Source organism: Anopheles funestus, chromosome 2RL (genome assembly GCF_943734845.2).
Source record: "Anopheles funestus chromosome 2RL, idAnoFuneDA-416_04, whole genome shotgun sequence".
In the NCBI taxonomy this organism is placed as follows: domain Eukaryota; kingdom Metazoa; phylum Arthropoda; class Insecta; order Diptera; family Culicidae; genus Anopheles; species Anopheles funestus.
This window is the reverse complement of record NC_064598.1, coordinates 84,869,364-84,889,644: the sequence shown is the minus strand read 5'-3', so window position 1 is coordinate 84,889,644 and position 20,281 is coordinate 84,869,364. Positions and strand designations below refer to the sequence as shown.

General features: G+C 39.6%; 2 protein-coding genes across 10 annotated transcripts in view; both read left to right on the top strand.

Moving 5' to 3' along the window:
• The window catches only part of LOC125764451 (myosin-VIIa), a 28,915-nt gene that overhangs the window by 372 nt on the left and 8,262 nt on the right, over window positions 1-20,281 (top strand). Inside the window, exons 1-3 of one of the 9 annotated variants that reach the window (XM_049428714.1) lie at window positions 17-217; window positions 2,794-3,295; window positions 16,746-16,792. In XM_049428714.1, the coding sequence (XP_049284671.1) occupies window positions 16,775-16,792 (18 nt within the window). In that variant the 5' untranslated portion in view covers window positions 17-217; window positions 2,794-3,295; window positions 16,746-16,774. The other 8 variants (XM_049428711.1, XM_049428710.1, XM_049428718.1 and 5 more) reach the window with 8 other exon arrangements.
• On the top strand, window positions 18,842-20,213 carry LOC125764542 (uncharacterized). The gene has a single exon (XM_049428899.1). The coding sequence runs from the start codon at window positions 19,462-19,464 to the stop codon at window positions 20,173-20,175; it is 714 nt and encodes a 237-aa protein (XP_049284856.1). The 5' UTR covers window positions 18,842-19,461; the 3' UTR covers window positions 20,176-20,213.

The window sequence follows — 20,281 nt, the reverse complement described above, 5'->3', positions numbered from 1 at the left end:
GCAACAACACAAAAAAACGCACCATTCGGTGTGGAATTCGGTGTAAAAGTTTGTTTATTTGTTCGATCAACCCGTGAGAGTGTGGGCTCGCTAGAATGTGAACACGAAACAGCGATCGTAACGCGTTTAGCTCCCCTTTTTCGCATCGTAACCTCCGGACCGGAAGTAACGTGACCGGGAAGGGTGGCTAGGTAGCTAACGCTCCGCCAAATAGAAGGTACATCAAGCGTGAAAAGGCGACCACCATCGAACACACCTGTTTCCTTCCGGTCTTCCGGCAACCAAACCCCGAACGTATCGAGAACACAACAGAGTCAGAGACAGGTTCATTGGGCCGTTTTTACTTTTTCATTGTTGATTGCGTTTACAAAAGGTTGCGTGAAGCATCATCCCTCGGCGGTGTATACGTACCGTACCTGTCGCTGGTACGATGCTTCTGTTGTAGAAAAAGAGAAGGTGAAAGATAAAACCTTGGCAGGAGAAAGAGTCATCACGTATGCCGGCCGCTACAGACCGGCCCTTTGTGTGCGTGCGTGCGTACAAGGCACCCTTCGCGAGAACCGGTGAGCAATCGGGAGAATGATTGAGCGAAATATTCCGGTTTGCTACTTATCTCACCGGTTTCTCACAGTGCCGAAAGCATAAAATGCATTTTGAGCTACAAAATGTCAGCGCTAGAAAAGTTCGCTCTTACCAGCGGCATTTTGACGTTTCGAGCATTCTTTTTTTTTGGAGGTTCGTCTTTTACGCTCGCGAAGATCTCTCGTTTCACTAACAAAAAAAAAAAGAGTGCAACGTATGGATCAGCCCTGCAAGACAGTTGCATACAGCCGAGAGCGAGCGATCGCAGAGCAAAAGATGATGAGCGAAAGAAACTAGTGAGAGCGGACGGGTTCAGTGGCACCTGTGCGAGACTGTGTGTGGAAGCTTCGCGCAAGCTGGCCAGTTGGAGTAATACCTTTGATGCGTACGCAGGCTAGTAACAGCGGTAAGGCCAACAAGTGCAACGGGTGCTAGACACCGGAAAAGTGTACGTGTCGGTTTTTTTTGTTCTCTCCCTCTGCAAAGAAAATGTCCATTCGCGACGGTTTCTAACGGGCTTGTGTTCAATTATAAGCGGTGCGAGATTTCTGGCGGTGGTGGTCAGAATTCGATTGACGGATTTTCTTCGGTGACCATACTTCCGAGGAGGAAAATTGCTTGCCAACAAACGTACAACAATTTGTGCAATCAATAGACACACACGGGATGCGCTAATTGTAACGCCCGTTTTCGGCCGGTACGGTTCGTCTGCTTTCCCGAAAGATCATTCTTGCGTGATCAGGTGACGAGCGTGTGTATGTGTGTGGTTCGGTTAGTGGTTCGCTTTTAGGTTGTGTTATTTCGTCTCGAATCATTCGCAGTGCTCCCGTAATACACACTGAAGGTGATGATGATGATGATCATGCGATGAGCGATCGTCTGCTGGTTGCGTCATTAACTTGTGGAGAAAAGGCTATGTATGTGTCCGCGTGTGTGTGTGTGTGCTAGCTGTTGTGATGTGTATGTAAATTAATTTTCTTTTTTGTATCATTTTTTATTCCCTTTGATGCAAGGGAAAATCCAACTGCACGATCTTTGACGCAATTTATGCATTTTCCAATGATAACAAACGACTGACATTTAGCTGTGTGACATTTTTCCTCACATTCCCACATCTGTGTCTGTGTGTGTTTGTCTGTTTTTTTTTGTTGTTGTAAAACGAAAAAAGTAAGATATTATTCCCGCTACGTGTTCAGCATCGGGCGCAGCAGGCGTACAGCGGGAGAACGAAAAGAAATGAAATTTTTATTCAAATCAAGCGAGAATCGAAGGTAAAAGAAAAACAGGTCACAGAGAAGTATGCCTTCTTTGGGAACGCGTTTCTTTCACTCCATAGCCACTCGACTGTTCCTGATTTCCCTTCGATCTTCGATCCGTACCGCACCGCCCACCCCCTCGCTCTGTGTACCGTGGTCTCCCAGCAACTTAAACAACGCAACCGAAGCACAGACACAGGCATAGAAATGTAGCAGCAGCACCACAACAACACAAAACCAACACACTAGCAAACGATGCGCGCTTCTTCCACAACAAAAAGGGGTAGGGAAGGTTCGTCTTCTGCCGCTTAAGAAGTCTTCCTGTATGCGCGGTGACTGCACCGTTCGAAATTCTCGACGAGCGACGAACCGTCGTTCATTGGCTTACGGGCATGGGGGTTTAGAGACGATCGAACCGGTTCCACCTCGGTGAGGGGGGCGGTAACTGGCGCGGGAAAAGAGGTGGGGGGAGGGGAGGAAGGGGAAGTAGGAATGTGCGGGGCCGCATATCGGTGAAGGTGTTGCCTGCCAGCGTAATTAACGGCAGTTTTTCGCCCGCCCGAAGAAGCAAACTGGACAGCACCAGCACCACGTTCGGGCATCATCCGGATGGTCAGCAGGATGGCCTGGTTGAGGCAAAGACAGGAAGAAGAAGATGCTCAAGCATTTCGATCGGATTGGAGCACGCAACGATCTAGTCAAGACCATTCCCTTCGGTGTGTTTCGTTTCGGTTTCGTCCGGTCCGGTGATGAAGAATGCTAGTAACCACACGGGATCGGATATTAGAGGTGAATTCGAACGGGGCGAGAATTTTTTTTCTAGCCTGCGTATATGTGTGTGTGTGTGTATATTGTGTGCGAATGTCTATCCGTATGTGTGTGAATATCGATGTGTACTTGTGTGTTAGCACAATGAGTGTTTTTGTTTCATTTTTATCACTCTTTTCTATAACAGCCGTGTGGTAGGCAGTGTTTTTGCAGTATAGAGCGTGGAGAAAAAAACGCGAGTGTTAAGAAAAACCCGCTGAAGAGGGGTTGAGAAGGAAGAAAGGAAGAAGTGGCAGAAAATTCCATTGCTCTGGTTTTTTGTTGTTATTATTGGCCGACGATCACGATCGAATCGGGAAGAACGTCTGAAAGCGTACGCGAGTGAGTGAGTGTAATTGTTTAGCAAAGCGCCACCTTTTCCCTGAGTGAGTTTTCGTGTGCGTTTATGCGTGTTGAAGCTGTGCAATCGATAATAATGGCAGCCAGCCAGAAGTGAAGCTAAAAATAATATATATATATTGAAATCATAACGAAATTAGCATGATAACGTATCATCATCAACGGTAAAAAAAACGAAAACAAGATTCGATTTGTGTGACCTTCGAAAAAGGTATTCATTTTGTTTGTTGAAGTAGTGAAATTTTGTTCCAATTGATTTCACTGAAGAAATATACTGATTCGTGCTGAAGGTGAGTATAGTGTTGTAAAGTTATCTAGCAAGTCCTTCAATCCAAAAATCTAGTCACCCTAAAACAAATAAATTAAATTAAAACCCTTTTTTACGAAACTCCACACAATTGAAGGGTTGTAAACATTTTACTCGATGTCATAATCACGTTTATGGGTGACGATTGTTGCGAATTGTAAATAGATGCCGAACGGGCCACTGTTGACCATGATGAAAACGAAAACCACACACCCAACATGGTTGTCAACCCTATTTAGGGACACATATGCTTCGGATCGCGTTTTTCGTTTGTGTTGCTTTACTCTGTGTGTGTGTGTGTGTTTTTTTTTTGTTTAAAAAAAGGTTAATTTTACATTCGGCCTCAGCATCAGCCTTACCGTGCTATTGCCATCCCCATACGCCTGACACCCATTTTCTCCAAGCGCGATCGGTCACGGTAGAGAAGGTTCATGAATATCCAACAACAACAATAACAACAAAAAGTACCACGGACACTTACACTACCATACGGCACATCAGCCGGGTCCGCGGGACCGTGTCTAAGTTTTCGGTCGGGCTTGAAAGCGCCCCGGGTGGAAAAAGCTGGAACAATACAAACTCATTCCAAGCGGTGCACGAACCTATGGATGGTTGTGGAAAAGCAAAAAAAAATGAAAACGCCATGTAATGTTGCCGATAGAATAGCAACAAAGAGGTTTGGGGTTCGGTTGGCATCGAGCATCGAGCCGGGAGAAAAAAAATGAAGGCTGACAAGGTAACAGAATCGAAACGAACAGCGATGAAAAAGTGTCTCACCCAAAAGCAAACCAACGACAAAAACAAAACACACACTGAAGTTAAAATATTGGTTTGTGTTTGAAAAATAATTGCCAAACACTTACAGGTGCAGAAGAATGAGCCAAAAGAAGTGTCATATATGTAATGATTTATTTGTGCTCAAATTAATCTTACATGCACAAAAACACACAGATTTAACTAATGGAAAATCGGTGTAGAAATGAATCGTATAATTTTTTTTCAAATATAGGTTTGGACTCCTTTTTTTAAATTACGTTTATATTAAAAAAAGGAACGAAATTAGTGAATGTTAAACAAAGTCAGCATATTACATAAATTATACTATTCTTAGAAAATCTAACTATTCCAGTAAGTCCAAAAAGTATTAATTTCTTTACCACTCTTAGTGGAACACCCGATCGCTGCAAACGGTGCTACTCTTTGCGTGAGCTATTGTGGTTGTAGCTTGATATCGCTCAGCCCGCATTCTAATGCGTTCGAAAGCATATTCGAAAGCTACCATCTGTGCTAAAACATTCGAATGGAAGTGATTAGCATTTTTTAATACCTTCAGTTCCCTGGGGGAAGGTTTTCCTACCTTCGACACGTATATTTTGAAGGGTTTTGTGGGCTTTATTTCTGTCGGAATACATACATATTTGAGGAATGCAATAGGAAACCTTTCGAACAAGTTTTTCGAAGTGCGAGGGTGAACTCACCCTTTCCGATAGAATGCTGAATGGTCGGTAAAATGATACATGTCTGAAGTGTTGTAAGTTCTTTTTAAAGAATACCTGGTGTACTCGAGTAGCTTATAACTGCAGTTTACAGTTTAAGAATGAGTCTCAGGGCAATAGAATCAATCAATAAAAAATATAATAAAAACATCTTTTTCGACTTCTTGTTGTTTGTCGAAAAAATGCGTAAATTTTAATATTTCGCTCACACATTTTTTCGTGCGTGCAAATTCCTAATAAATGTTTTAAACGCAAACCCATTTAATGTAACACAATGAACGATTAGCCTATGCAGCGAATCAGTTTAACTTGATGTTGATGGAACACATCCTATTCGAAGGCCAATTCGAAGGCTTGAATTGATTGATTGTAAAGGACCGGTTGCTAAATGATAACATATTCCATGTGTGCAGGTCTGCGCATAGCTAAAAAAACGCATGCCTTAGCCAAACAAGTTAACCTCACGGTACGCACCCAGAAGTCTTAAACACAGGTGGTTGATCGATCACAAATGTAGAAAGAAGAGGAAAAAAAATATGTGTGACTCGAAACCTGATTCGAGGAATGGTGAAATTTCTTTCTTTCCTGGTGTACGCCACGCTGAAGAGATGAGAAAATTTCCGTATCCAATCCACACAAAACGCAGAACAGGCCCCCCGTCTGTAGGCTATCGGGGTGTTCGTAGTGAATATGTAATGGGTGGAGTTTCGGTGGAATGTAAATAGTAATAAAAAAAACGCGTTTAGAGTGAAGAAGCTTCCAGCGCGATTCGTTTGGTCGACATTCCGATGAGGTGGATTGCCCGCGACTGTATGTGTATTATTCCGGTTTTAACTGTTTAAACCTTAACCATCTAGAGGACGTTTTTTTATACAATAGTTTAAAGCATTGTTGAATATTAGATCATGTTAGGACAATTTTATTTAGAACAAAATAACTAGAGAAATGTCTTGTACACTTCTGTTTCGAGATAAGTTCTTGCCACGAGGCGAAAACCCAGCAAGTAGATGAAGATTTAGGTTATTCCATGGAAAGGAATGAAAAAAGAATACCATTTCAGTTATTAAACAGCATTGAAAACTACAATTAAAAACAAAATTTGTGATTGAAAATTAAGCGCTTCCAAAGCCTAATCGCTTCCACTGTAGTAATATTGGGTCTAATTGTTTAGGTGGGACCAACTGTAGGTTATTCGTTATGAGCTTCTGCGGTAAAATCCAGTGATAAATGCAAATCGTATAATTTTTTTTGGTTAGTGAAAAAAAAAATTCTTGTCAGGAGTTTGAAATGCGTACGAAGAGAATATCTCCATCAAGCATAAGAGCATTATTTAGAACAAAAATAACTACAAACTCTCTGCTGGTTAAGAAAGTCCAAAATAACTTCAATGATTTCTGTGAAAATTGTTTGAATTGATATTGCAACATGTAAATGAATGTTTTTTAATTAAAATCGGTAAATTGTTCACCAATTTTACTTCTCTATTAATAGCAAAATTCCCTTTAATCCACATCACAAAAGACTCTCTGTCATTCTACAATAACCGCCATTGATTCATCATGGGTTTGGTTGTTGTTTTGGAATCTAAAAGGAAAAAAAACCGTTAAACGATTTGCTGCAAAACAAAACAATAAAACAAACAAAGAAAAACTCACGACTTTGCTGTGACTTCAATTCGGGTGGAGCTGGTTTTTTGGAGATATTTGTCTGAGCCCTTCTCGGCTGTTTGGCGATTAGCGGGAAATTATACGACAGGTTGTTTTCTTTTTCTTTTGAAGGAAAGCGGAAGGGAATGGAGGGAGGAAGAGAACCTTTGTCAGAATTTCATCATCCCCGTATCAGGTGCTCTGATCTTTATTACAACAAAGCTGCACCGACGTGCTGCAGCACGACGTTTGGTACGCGTGTGCTTTAGATAATCTTCCCAATATGGTACCATCGTTTCACCGGAGCCGTTCGATGGTGTGTAATTTATTTATGTACACGAGTTTTTTAACACCTCTTGTGACATTTGTGACACCCAAGTGTTGCATTAACAGGAGTCTGTAACATTATACGAGATGGTTTTCATTGGTGTGTGTTTTCATTTTTTTCGGCATATGATCGACGTGACATAGTGCGCTAAATATAAGCGTGACTTAAGCATTTCTCCAGTTTTTTTTGTGAATTTTTGTTTGTAGAAAATAAATGTATAACCAAATAGAAAAAAACACACAATAAAAATGAGCTTGTACACGCACCTGCATTTTTCCGGGTTGTACCAAAATGGAGGAGAAAAAACCCTTTGTCGGTGCACTTGCATCAGGTGGAGTAATTTACCGTTGCATAATCTCCCGTGCATTATTAAGTTATTATACTCAACAATACTACCTAGCAAAAGTGCTTTTTTTCCTCTTCTGAATTCCTGTGTGTTGGTTCGTTTTTGTTTTATATTTTTATCACCCTAACGCACCATGCGAATATTGTCCTATTGTGTATGCACGCGTAACTTTGCTACTCCCCTGAATAACAACAACTACGAAAAAAAACCGAGATGTTAAAATTGTTCATGGGAAGAAAATTCGCTTTCCAGCTGTTTGTTTACCTAATTTTATTGATGTGAAATAAAGAAGCGAGAGAGCGAGAGAGAGAGCGAACCAAAACTAACGCAACACAGCCGCAATCTTGCGGTGCGCGATGGTAACGCAAGATGGTAAGAAAACGGAAATGATCATCACACTTCAGCAGTGTTAAGATGGTATCGCTTAATATCTTGTTGAAAATTGTTTCGTTTGTTGTTGCTGCTGTTGGCATTTTGCTTGCAATAGCCGCCGGTCTGTTCCGCGTTTGCCACAGTTCTCACTTTTCACCGAAATGATGTTTACCGGGAAGTTTGCTGCTGTAACTGGCTGCTGCCGACGCCCATTTTGTATTGGAGATTATCTTAAACATTGTAAAAGAATTGTGCAAATGATAGGTTAGAAGATGGATGAAGGTGTCTTTGAAGCGATCGAGCAAGCGAGAGGGAGAGAGAGATATATTAGGCGGAAGTTTCTTACTGCTAAGCGAGAAACAATGGATGCTTTCTCACCTTTACAACCGACTGTGGGTTGATGGCTTAATATTATCATACAATAAACAAAAGTGAATTAGTGCATCGGATTGCGTGTTACTACCTCGATGCGATGTCCCTCTTCGGTAGGGAGCATTTTTGTCATGTCTTATGGATTACTCTTCTTTGCGTGTTTCACTTCCTGTAAGCCGAAGGCCTCCCTAAGGAGCAATTCATTTTGATTATATTTTACGTCATTGCAGTCAACTGATGCACTTTGTCATGTTGTTCTTTTGGCTCAACGCACTGCATGGTTGAAGGAAGATCGTGCCTTTAACTAGAATAACAAATTAGATATAAATTATTCACAACTGTAAGCCGATGGAATTTTAATTATTTATTTTTTATGCTTTGCGAATTGTGCTTGGTACCTTTGGCAATGATCATGAAGTGGAGGAAAGTTAGCAGCGCGATTGTTTTTGTTTGTTTGGCATGGGTTGCTTACAAAGCTTTAAATTAGATTAATTTTTGGCACGACCGCCTTCGGGCACGAAAGGAACTTTGTGCTCTCTTTCTCTTTTCCACTCTTTAATAGAAATCAGTCGATACACAGTGTTCAATGGTCGTGTGACAAAATGTCGCGATCGATCGCGCGATTTCACCACTGTTTTAGATGCTGATCGGGCGAAAGTTGTCTCGAAAGTCAGCCGGTTCGTGGCGAATTGGTAGGATTAAAATATAATCTGCCAACAGTTGATACGATCGTGGGGTCGGGATCGAAATATCCTAGCTTAATGTGTGATGAAGGGTTTAAGGTGGACCGTGTGTGCCGATGATGAGGTTTTCAGGGATGATTTAAAAGAGAGCAAGCTAGAAATCGTGACAACCGCTTATGATTTCTAGATTATTGTCGAATTCTTTTCGTGGATTGTATATTAAGAGACATTTATCTCACGTGAGTAAATAAAAAAATAAAAATTGAATATATTTTTGTTTCATTGAGCATAATTTCACTCGGTAACTGTTTAATTATAGAATGAATTATTTTGTTAAATTAAATTTATCTAAATTGTTGAGTAAATTGTGTGGAAACTTTCACTAGATTCCGCCAAGAAATCTCATTGATACTGTGATTTATTTTACAAATTGAATTTTTGTTATTTCAATAGAATTTACTTCAGGAATGCTAAAGCTTGTTAACATTTTCGTGAGAATTTAACCTTTATTTAACTTCTAGTTATAATATTTTTAATATTATTTTGAAGTTTATTAAATTTATACAAACGCCAACTAATTATTACCATCGTATCCTTTCCGTATATTAAAGATTTCACTCTAAGTTACAACCACATAAAATGTGTTCAATTTTTCTACTGAAGAAATGCAATGTTAAAAAGCAGCAAAATTAACGATGAAAACTGCACACAATTGTCTTGCTGTTCATTACCGATAATTAATTGTCTGCCCCGTATGCGTAAGTACGGTCGGTAATCTTTTTCCAAAATCATTTACCATCGACCATCGAGCAGACCTACTTGAAGCAAGATGTGGCAAAGATACAAAGCTAAAAAAACACACACATTGGAAACTTCAAGTTAAAGCTACGCCAAAAATCAAGTCAATTAAACTTTACACATCACCGCACCGCCGGACATTGCATGTACGCTTTTGTGAAGGGGAAATGTTTAACTTTTTAGCCAAAAACCTCTGACAGTGTGTGGTTACGGTTGATTATTTATTTCTTTTCTTACAGTACTTTTTTTTGTTACCTGTTTGTTATATTATTACTTAAAGTTTTCAATTCTCTAGTTGCGTACATTTTTACGTTGAGCGGGGTTACCTTTAATAGCAGGCGAAAGCGGGACGAGGAAAGCAATTTCGTATGTACAGTGTGTGGTGGTGCTTTTCACTTTTCTTCGCCATTTATTTATTATCTTGCAGTTGGGTCGAGAAAAAGAAGATGGTTGGTAGGTTTAAAGTTTTTGGTAAGAAAATGAAACCGACAGAAGCATACGCAAAACTAACCTAATCAATCTTGACAACCTTGTCGAAAACTTGGCAAACGTCTAATCGATCGTAAAAACTCATCCATCAACTTGATCGCATTAAACAAATGATCTATTGGTGGTGTGTTTGTAAGAAATAGACCGACGAAAGAAAGTGCAAAAGCACGACCAGTTTCGTAATTTACTCGTCACAATGTCAATTGCCGAATGGATCTTCGTGGGAACCAGCGGTTGATCAACGCGAGCGAGTTGAATGCTTTGCTGGACTTTCGCTTTTCCTTTAGATTAATTTCTACGATCTTCTAGGATTTTAAATTATTTGTAGGAATGAAGTTACAATTTATATTATAGTTAAGAAAATAATTATTTTCCGAAACAATTTTCGGATTGTAACATATTTTTCTTCACACTTTATCACCTCAAACCAACCAAAATGAAGAAAATTCTTAGTCAAAAACAATTTAGCTCCAATGTGCATTTGTGCTTTCGTGCATTTATGCACATATTCGAACTATTTTCTCACCCTATTCTATTTTTTGTTGTCTCGCAAATGTTATGATCGGATAGTTTTCACTTTCAATTCACCTACCATTGGAAGTGTACCATCATGATGCGTACCATTGCGTAGAAAGTGATCTTCACTATCATGGCATTTAATTGTGCGATGAGAATTTCTCCCGATCCCACCTTTATCGCCTTTTGTTGCTGTTGTTGTTGCTTAAACACAAAAATTGCACCCGAAAAACATCAACCAGTGCAAAAACAGTCACCCCTTTCTATCGTTTGAATTGTTATTTAGCAGCTGCTGGCGGGGGACAATGAAATGAAAGTAAAACACTCGACCGAGGGCAGACAAATGGTATCAATTTTCCTCCATTTCTCACACTGTCTTGTACCGCGTGTACATTTTCCACCTGGTCTACGCGGTAAGCGACATGGTTTTTGTTTTTTGTTTTTTCGTAGCCATTTTTCCTTTCCCGAAGAAGCAAAAAAAAAAAAACAGAGCGTAAAAGAGAGCGCATGGAAAGAGTTGCTGTTGGGAAGGTACATCCGAAACACGTGGCAGTGACGACGTCAGTTTGCTGCGTTAAAGCCACCAGTGTGCGGCAGGTGGAAAGTGATAGTCCATTGCGTAAGGTGATTTTGTTTCCGCGGCTTTCCATGGTCGAAGAAACTGTCACCCCCACGCGTTATTTTGTCCGTTGTCGCACTGTCCGTCACCGAGACGTTGATGGACGATGGCAAGATAAGCAATTTATGCAATTACTTGCCGACATTGCCGTCTGCAGAATAGGAGGGTTGGTGACACGATCGTGGAGTAATGTTTTGGGGTGTGTGTGATTTTTGTATCACGATCGGACTGTTGTCGGTAACACACCTATCTGCAGTGTTCTACGATTCTAAAGCAATTTTGGGAATTTTAAATCTAAATTTTAATTGATAGGTTTTGCACGGTGACACCCTGTATATACTTTAGTTTTTAAATCGGATGTTGGATTATCCGTGTTGTTTTAAAATGACAGTTCCAAAGACGATTTGACATATAAACTGCACAAAAACAGTGACGTTAAAAAATGAAAGGTTTATTAGTGTATTTCAAACAAAAATTGCAGCTTCTTTATACAGCAATAAATCGAATAATGAACAAAAACTTACACTCAAAAAATATAAAAATGTAAAAAGATACCATTCATCTGTGTTGTTCGCTTATCCGACCAAGGTCTTGATGAAGACGGCATGAGCAGCGTTTTATTTTAAATACTTTAAATTAGTTTTTCTTTTCTTAAAAATCAATCTTAAATAAGCTACCCATAAGTACGAATTAATTCCTGACTGTCTTATCATCCGGTAGCATTGCTTCATTAGTTCGCACAGACATTTGCGGTGAACGCACGCGGACGATAACGTCACTGATAAGCGGGAGAGTGAGGGGATGCCTTTTTTGTTCCTTCTTTTCCCCCTTTCTTGAATCTTTGCCATAGGTGACCTTGCGCAAGGTAGTTGCGGAGGCATTCGTTATCTGCTTTTTTTTTGGGGTGGCAAAACATGTGTGGGATGTGATTTCATGTTTTACCGTATCCCGTAAACGTGCACTACTGATAAGCAGATAATACAGCCGAGCGTTGTACCAACGTCATCTTCTGCGATTGTAAGTGGAACGAATTTTGTAGGTTAGGATTTTAATAAGATTAAGTAAATTATATTGGGTTTCGAAACTTTCTTTTTAAATCTTTTTTTTTTTTACAACAAACCATAAATCAAACGCTCGTCAAAAGTAAAACCCAAACTTTTGCTTGCACGTGCAATCAGGTTGAAAAAATCATCCTTATCAGAATTACCCAGAAGATAGCAAGTGCTTGTAAATGGTAAATCACGTAAGACACGTACGATCCCATTGCCATTGTTCGGTGATAGGCAACTTGAGGAAGTAATCACAAAAGCACTATTTCAACTGTTTAACAACCCGACTTGGCCGGGGCGCCATATCAAACTTGTCGAATTGGATTTATTTTTGTTTTATCGCGTAATCGGATTGCTCGTGCTTTTTGTCACCAGTTGCTTGAGATGGGAACGTAGGTTATGTGACAACGGAAAGGTTTAATGCTAGCCTGCAGCGTTGTTTGGAATTTTATGCTTTTATTGATGATAAGACAAAGTCAGAGTTGCGTGTTAAAGACGTACAACAGATAATGAATGTACTTTGTGGCTTTTTTCGTATTTTATATATTTTGTGACAATTTTAGGTATGTTTTTTTTTAATTGTCGTAACGGAAGTACTTCATTACAAATAAAGACGGGTTTTTAGTTTTTTGTTTACTCAGTTGCTAAATCATATCTACTAACGGTAGGAATAGTACTTGTTGTGATACAAATCCAAAAAAAAGCTCTTTTTTCCTAGCGAGCGTGCACAAAAGGTGTGTCTGGACCACTTTCAGCCAAACGATGTAAGTGGTACCTTCCGCACGAGGGTTAAACATTAAATGAAACGTTAAAAAAAGAAGAAAATGAACACCTTGATGCCGATGCCGACCGTGTGAGTGTGTGTCTGTGTGATCGTGTTATCTTCTACCGTACCAGTACGGGTTGGACTTTGTGTCGATGCGTTCCCGTACATACGGTAATTATCACTGGCCGCGTACCGTAATTAGTCGACTGAGCGGACATGTGGACAGTGGCAAGTTGGAAATGTGAAAAAAAAATCCGATTACTTCTAGTTGTGCCAAGTGCGTCTGGGTGTGTGTGTGTGTGTGAGCTAATGTGGAAAAGTGGAAATGAAAAGACACGGACAAGCAGGGCCAAGTCACCGATACCATACATGGGAAATGTTACTCTTTATGTGCCGCATTTTGTGCCGACTTGAAACCTTTCTTCACTAGCTTTAATGCACATTCAGACAATGAGCATTTTGCAAGGAAAAGATTCCCTGTATGCGGTTGGTTTCGATGTGGTATCGGTGATGGTTAATTAATATTTTTATATAACAGTTTTCAGTTGAGAGTATTTGAGGTGGAAATTGTTTAAGTTTTTTTTTTTGTAAAATATTGGAACTGATCGTAAACAGAGAAGAGAGATTTGTGACGTTTGATCACTTGTGAGGAGAAGTTCCGAATCCATTAAAAAATTTAAAATAATAAATTGATTAATTGGTTGATAAATTATGTCTAATTCGAACACCAAATCCTGGGGGGAAAAAACTTCTCTGAAGGGAAGCAACAGTTCAATTTCATCTATTGAGTAGCTATAGCGAAAGAATCTACAAAAATGAAGTTTTTTCAGGGGTTTGATAAAAATCTGCTTAAATATCTAAAAGCTTATTCAGTTCAGAAAATTGGCATTATGTTAAAAAAAATCCACCCGAAGGACTTTTAATGGAATTAAAATAGAATTTAGAAAGGAAATAAAACAATAAATTCGATTACACAATTTTCGGTCAATCATTAACTATTGTCTGATCTATTTTTTTGATTGTTTAAATTTCTTATTATTTTTGGGAATTAACATCGTCCCTGCTGAGGCTGTCCCATGTGCCTGTGAGTCTGATTCTCGACTTCTACTCAGATGGGTCATAGAATCTGTTTTCAGCAGTCAGCAAAACCTCGCAATCGATCGACGATCAGAAGTCAATATGGACTTGCAATTGAAAGGAGATTCCTAAGGATGTAAATGTAATTTAAAAAAAAACCTTTTCCAGATTAGATACGAGGGTAATTAATACATTAATACAATTTTTGTGTTACGTAATAGTTGAACGATCCCTTACGCGATTTTCTTGTAATTGCTTAACAGTCCATATTGTGTCAAACGGCACCGTTTTGCAATGAATACGGTGTGCGATTATTCTTACCCACATTCGATCGCTATCACAAATCGCTGTACCGGTCCCAAAACCACATCCACCCCGATGAAACAGTGAATAGAGGAAACAAAAACTGATCTCCACATCTTTCGCCAACGTGGATGATGGTCTTGACCGTCGCTGTTGGTTGTTGTACGTTTCTTCGTTCCTTTCTCCCGGGGGTGGAAGCAGTTGGAAGCAGAGGTGAAAATAAGCTAGCGTGACGTTTTGCACCATACACGCATACACGCGAGAAAAGCATGTATCGTCGGGCAGCGATCTTCGGTGGAAAGCGGAAACCGGGTGAAGAACTGGATCCGTTCGACTAAGCCGGTTCTGCTGCCCGGTTGGACTTGACCGAGTGGACTTGGGTTGGAAGAAAATGATCAACGTCATCACCATGATGATTGCGATCTGGGGAGTGCTTTTTTCTTGCCTTGGTTGATTTTTGGGCAATGTGGACAATCCATAAGACGATGGTTGTCTTTTATACCTTAGATTAAGCTACCAAAAACTCGTTCTATTCTTCTTGTGTAGCCCATTATGGGGAGCCATTTTTCGAGGGGTTTATTTAGTATTATGAAAGAGTGTTTTAATGGATTTGTAACTAATCGTAGCCATGAAAACTGGTAATGGTTAGAAAAACTCATTAAGAATAACAAAGCTTCCTTCCTTCCTCATACAGTCAAAGTTTCACTGAACTTTGCAATTCATGCAACTTCGATGCGTAAACACCGAACACACACACACACACACACACACTGCCCAAGCTGACCAGCCTGGAGCCTCCTCGTGGCATAAATTCTCAGCTGCTCTGGCTACATAAGTTCGCTAACTACCCATTGAAAGCTTAAACCAGCTTCGACCGTGCGCTGGTATGGGTAGCATTCTCTTACCACATGGGAGCGCACGCGCATAAAAGATCGCTGTTCGATCGTCTAGCGGTACTTGTAATCCGAAGACTGTACGTTATCACATTACGAAGTTTTTCCTGCCTTCAGGTTGTGTTTTTGCCATCAAATTCTTTGCGCATTCGCGTCCACAAAACTGTCCAGGGTGTAAGTAGTGGAGCCGGCCGTTGGGTTGAAGTGTGAGGGCAACAAAAATGAGGTCGAATCCTGCCCATGATGGAGGGTAAGACCTGTTTTGTTTTTTTTTTGTATGTAGGGCTAATGGGTTTTTATATTGCTCGCAAGAACACACTCTGGAAGGAACAGGTTTTACTTTTTCATTTCTTCTTTTCAAATGAGATGTCGCTGGAGCTAAACAGTCATTTTTGGAATTTGCGATCTTCAGGACTTGTTTTAAATTTGATCTGTCTTGATACGATAATAAATGCACGGAGTTGGTATGTGGGAGAAATTTTTCCCGGAAAGCAAAGTAGAACAGTTTGGATTTAATCGGAATTTGTTGGGATTATTTGACTTTCTTTTTAGAAGGAGGATTTTAAACGCAAGTGTTGTTTAGATTTAAAGCATTATTAAGTATTTTATTGTTTGTTGATTTGTTTTGAAATGTTAAAGTATGGTCTAATGTTGTTAATAATTAATAAAGACTAATTTTAGTTAATTCAATTAGTTCAATTGTGTAGAGTTTATAAGTTTTATAAAAAAAAGTCTTGTAATTATAGGAACAAAACATAAATTGAGAATCATGAAATATGTAATAATTATTCAACATTCAATACCTTTACTTTATTGCTATGTTTAGCAAATAGTTGAGAAGGGTTTATTTGAAAATTTTTGCTTTATTTTTCTATGTAAAAAGCCATATTAATTCTACTGGAAGTAACTATTTGTTTTTATACGTTTCCCCCCCGATATTTTAGTATACATTTTCTTACAGGAAGAGAAAACAGCCTAGACTCATAACTTTTCGAACTCTCTGTCACATTGTTTCTTTCTATTGTGCGTTTGTGTGTGGCGTCCCGCCATTGTAAACGTTGCTTCCGTTCCATTTCTTACCAAGAGTGGAAAGAGTTCACATACATTTGAAACAGCTCACACTTTACGGAACTAAGAAAACACCTCACTTTAACCAGTTGAACCTTTTTGCAATTCCCGAACCATTGTCGTTTCGTTCAACAGCACGAAGGTTCGTCGCTTAGTAAACAAATCTTTCGTTTCGTTCGTACTGCTGTTTCTTCCTGATTCAGCACTTTTGTGTTTGTGGTTTGAAAATGGCAAAAGAGCACCTTAATACTGAACCAAGGGGATTACTGGGGAACGTTTACTGTGTTGTTTCGTATTAAAATCGCTCACATGAAACTTCACTTTCGTACTGCTGCATCATCAATTCGTTCATTATCATGGCGTAGAAACAATCTCAGCTTCGTGGATGTTCTCTACCTTTTTCTCTCTCTCTCTCTCTCTCTCTCTCTCTCTCGGTCGCTGGCGATCTTCACTGCATGAATCAACCGGAAATGATCATGTCTGTGAGGTTCGGAATGGTTGTGGCTTTTATTTTCCATTTTCCAGAACAATGTAATGAAAACGCTTTTCCTCAACGTTCACTGTGGTCTAATGTTGTACTTTTCTTCTCTCTCTCTTTTCTATTAATTTCAGATTAAACCAGAAGTCAATGTGGCGTCAAAATGGTTATCGTTACACGGGTAAGTGTACGTACTTGCTGCAGGGCAGGTGTTACATTCGTCTTGCATATCTGTACAACGTTGCATTGTTAGCAAATACCGCGGCAGAGGAGCTGCTGATTTGAAACAATGTTTTGAATATAGGTTGTCGCCGTGTACGTTCAATATATTTATCCAGGCGAGGTAGTGAAAAGGGGAAGGGTTTGGAAAATGTTATTACAAGCGTAATATAAATTTACAAGCACGGATACACAACAGACGATGGGAAGGAATAACATTGTCCAGTTGTTTGTTCATTCGGTTGGACGAAGTAAACTGTTTGCTGACACAAGATAAACATTAGTGTCGCAAACAGATTTGTGCAAACGTTTATGAACTGATTTCGGATGGCCCACATTTAGAGAAACGCAAAAAAAACAAATGTAGGGAAAACAATAAATACAAACAGTGCATTACGTGTTTACTTATTTAAACTTAAATAAATTAAAGAAATAAAAACGAAAAAAACAGAATGTTTTAAGGGTTAAACCTCCTTGTTGCACTGCTAAAGAATATAGAAAATGTTATCTATGTTGAGCAATAAACTGTTGGAATTGGAAATGAAACGCATGGAAGCCATTCAGCGCTAGAAATCTTGATGTTTATGATTGATGAGGCATTTATGATAAAGAAATGCCATTCAGGAATGCATGTACAGATACAGATAGTAAATAAGGAATGCGGTAAAGAGATTTCCTCAGTTTTTTTGCCTTTTAGTGTTATAACAATTTTTTTAAACTTTATTCTTGGTTCTTTTTTATATCTATAATATGTTAAAATATGTTAATCGTTCATAAAAAAAAATTGTAAAATGGTACTAAAAACCATTCAAAATTCTTTTTTCTGAAAACTTGCCCCATGTATGCCTTCGTAATGGCAAGTGATTATTTCAATTGCCGCTTTCGCGCATTAACGAGCAGAAGAGGTTATTTGGGGGAGAATTTCATTGAAGGGTGGTTTTTTTCTTCTTCTATCAACTATGGAACTACTAAGTATGTGGAGTCTATCGTCATAAATCATCAAACTTCATTCATTTCCACAAAAAAAGGGCAAACATTTCGTTTTATTTTTTTCCTGTTGCTGTTGTGGGTTGAAAGCGAAATCAGCCATAACCTCATTCACAGCGCGTGTGGATAGTCACAATCAAAAATCGATTAAGAACTCCGGTTTTTGATTCGGTGTTGGTTCATCCGCGTTTTAGGGCAAACCTAGCGGTGCTTAACTTACTGATTAATTGGGTTGTTTAGTATTTGGTGGTTTTGCTGTTAACTACTTAAAAGTTAGCAGTTGTGTTTTGTTTAGTGATTTATAAAAAAAAGCACACCTTTGTTATATTGAACTGGTTTACAAAAATATTTCCCTTACTGTATATTTATTATTGCAACCGTGTATGGGTTCATCTATCCAGGTGACTTCTTAGCAGTGTCTGTTTGGCTTTTCCCTTCGACTGTTTTACTTCCTCCGTGCGCTATTTTGCTCAATATATCATGTTGGCCGTTTTTTCCAGTAGCTCTGATTTTTTTTCCCCTTTCTGCAACAGTCATAAATTAAACGCATGAGGAAGCACTTCCACCTGTGTTTTGCCAGTTGCGAATGAGGCACCTTTTTTTTAAACCTTCGTCGGCCTTACGTCTCAGTGTGTGACTCTTGTTGGAAAGGTTTGTACCAAGCAGACGGTTAACTCCACTTCGCTCGGTATCTCCTATCGCACGAAGATGCCCCTTTTCGCTGGGAAGGGGGCCTCCTTTACGTCGATGGCACTACGGTGGTAACACCGCACCAGCGAAGGCTTCTATATTCATCATTAATTAACGGCAACGTGCACGTGAGGCTTACTTTTCCTCGATCGCGTCTCTCATCGCTCATGCGTTCGATCGCGTTGGCGTTTGCGTTTCCGTGCGCGTTTTCGGGGTTTGTAGTAATTCCGAAAGGCGAAAAAGAAATACCCATCCAACGGCCGTACGGTTCGGTACGGTAAGAGCAGGAATCGAATTAAAAATTGCCACCACACCAAAACACGGCACTTGCGCTGCAATTGGACTGTGAGGGCGTGTAGGAAAAGAAAATGAGTGGAAAATATTTTACGCGATTGTTGTTGTTGTTTTTTTTGCTCTGGTAGGAAAGGAATTGAAACGCGTACAGTCTTTTTGCAGCGGATGGCTTGGGCTAGGAAATTGAGTGCATGCGGCTGTTGGATTGATTAGCGAATCTGGTTACTTAATGTGATAGTGGAGACTATTTTTCCCTGCTGTAGGAAGCTATGTTCTTTGAAGTTGCATTTTCAATTTATACAATTTTACTTTTACCTTTAGCGGCCTTGAAACGGTATCTTTTGTAACGTATATACTGTCTTGAACGTTAATAATAATTAAACAACTTTTTAAGTGTGCTAGGAAAAAGTTTAAATAAAAAAAGTTGAGTTTTGCGATTTGAATTTGGGTTTAAAATATAAATGTGCAACGAATGATTCAAAAATTAATTATAATAATCGTAAATTACTATTCGTTCTATACTTGAGCCATCAAAGTAACCATAAGGATACATTGATTAGAGAGAAGTTTAGATCAACCTGTCAGTAATTAGTTTGTGGGAGAAGAGTTTAAACGCAATATTGCACTTAGCTACATAAAAACAGTTCCTCAACTTCAACAATGCAAGCTCAAACGTCTACGAATTCGAAAAAGGAATCGTCCACCAATCTGATAAAATCGAACTCAACTACACCAGCCCAATGTCCCATGCCGGACTGTGATCAGTCCTTGCTTGCATCGAATTTTCTGCAGCACTATCTGCGTGACCATTCGAACCTGAGCTTCATCTCAATCGAAGATCGTGAAACGATGCTGTTCCATTTCAAGGAAAGTGCCTTCCCATTAAACAAACCGTACTGTCTTGGTGTGCTGGCATACGGTGGACATGAACCTTGCCGATCGGAAAATCGTCCCGCAATGTTAGGCTACGCGGTGGAAAATCAATTCCTGCCCCAGCGTTTCAAGTCGTTGAAACATTTCCTACCAGTGCTGGTGATGGGTTGCCGGACAACACGTTTGGATGGGCAGGAAAGTGTCACTCAAGGTGATCACGATGAAGAGAAAAATGTGTCCATAGTTTTCTGGCTGCTAACGATGGGTACGGGTGTCCAAGTGTTGGGCTATCTGTCCATTAGCGATGTTTCGTTGCGTCAACAACGACGAAGGATGGTGCAGTTGTGTGAATTGACCAACTCCAGTTCGGAATTTCCGGGAATGAATTGTCCGCGGAAGGAATGGAACATGTTGCAACTGAATCGTCGTGAAATCGATCTTCTGTCACACGATGGTACTGCGTTGATAAAGTTAGAAGTGATGATTGATGGGCCACGTTAAATAAATAAAAAGGGAAAGTTGGTACAAACAACATTGAAGTCTTGATAGGTTGCATCTGCGATCACTATGAGAGAAAAAAAAGCATACAAAATTGTTCCGTTAATGA

What these genes read in the sequence shown, in the direction of transcription:
- LOC125764542 (XM_049428899.1), top strand. Translation starts at nt 19,462, where the DNA reads ATGCAAGCTCAAACGTCTACGAATTCGAAAAAGGAATCGTCCACCAAT.